A 1,157-nucleotide genomic window follows, 5' to 3' on the forward strand; every position below is an offset into this window, starting at 1 on the left:
ACACACACACACACACACACACAGAAAAGAACCACCTACCAGTGAGAACACCAAAAGAGAAGAGCTGTGAGTGACCATCATCAAGACCTGTCCACAGCAATCCTACCGAGGTGAGACAGCCACCGGCCACCACAGCTATAGACGGGTTCGGCAACACTTGACTCAAGGCCAAGAACGCCGGCGCTGAGGGACAGCAAATTTGTAATTGTTAAGTTTGTTTTAGTGTAAGAGCTTTAAAGGCACTTGCAATACAAATAGGTCACTTTAAGTGCCAAACATCAGATGTCACTAAGGAGTTCTACTACGAAATGGAGGAGAGATAAGGCCAACAGAGAATCGACTGGAAAGAAGGGGCAAACCACATCAAAGCTACCACAAATAACCCTCTTAATAACTGCAGTTGTGAGTGTAAATGTTTCAAGCTCCCTTCAACACAATTTAGATCATTTAGGAGACTGGCTGCTTCAAAACTACCCTTCACAACATCGCAGTAGATAAACAGTTGCACTCGAACAGAGGCAAAGAGCTTGACCATTACCCCACAGATCAATAATCTTTATGACAGATTTGTGTTGCAAATGCTGTAAAATTATTACTAAAACTAAAAATCAAACTAATGAATACGGTCAATTCTGAGGAGTGGTTAACTTCTTCGCCGTTGTTCGAGTAACTCTCATTGTCGAGGGAGGAAGTAGCTGTCTGAGATATGACAAACCATATGAAAACAAGACTGATCGGTGCAACCTGTCCAAGACAATCACTTATTAAAACTGCCACTTCCACCCCTTTAGTAGAGGTTTTACGGCGCTCACAACTGCATAAGGTCATATGAGCGCCAGAAGATTAGAGTTGATACAAGAGAGTAACAAACAAAAAAAGGAGGGGAGATAAGGACGATAGATGTTTGATAGGAAAGAAGAAGCAAACAACACCAGAGCACCTGCCAACCCCTCACAGTTTTTGGTTTGGTATGAGGAGTGGAGCTGTATTAAAGGGCAATCCCACTGATGACAAACACAGAAATGGCAATGCATGCTGCAACGGTTTAGGGTGGTTGGGTGGGGGGTTTTTATTTGGTAAAAAATTTTCAGCACTTGTAACACAAATACACATAGGTCATAAAAGTATCAAAGATTAGAGGTGTTACTTATATATAT

At 42.0% G+C, this 1,157-nt stretch overlaps 1 protein-coding gene across 1 annotated transcript in view; it reads right to left on the minus strand.

The window, feature by feature from the left end:
- LOC101846774 overlaps window positions 1-1,157 on the minus strand; it is a gene marked incomplete in the record, with an annotated part of 20,307 nt that overhangs the window by 8,416 nt on the left and 10,734 nt on the right. The window contains 1 exon segment of the mRNA XM_005110268.3: window positions 40-181. Within this exon segment, the coding sequence (XP_005110325.2) occupies window positions 40-181 (142 nt within the window).

This window comes from Aplysia californica, unplaced genomic scaffold (assembly GCF_000002075.1).
Source record: "Aplysia californica isolate F4 #8 unplaced genomic scaffold, AplCal3.0 scaffold00869, whole genome shotgun sequence".
NCBI lineage: Eukaryota > Metazoa > Mollusca > Gastropoda > Aplysiida > Aplysiidae > Aplysia > Aplysia californica.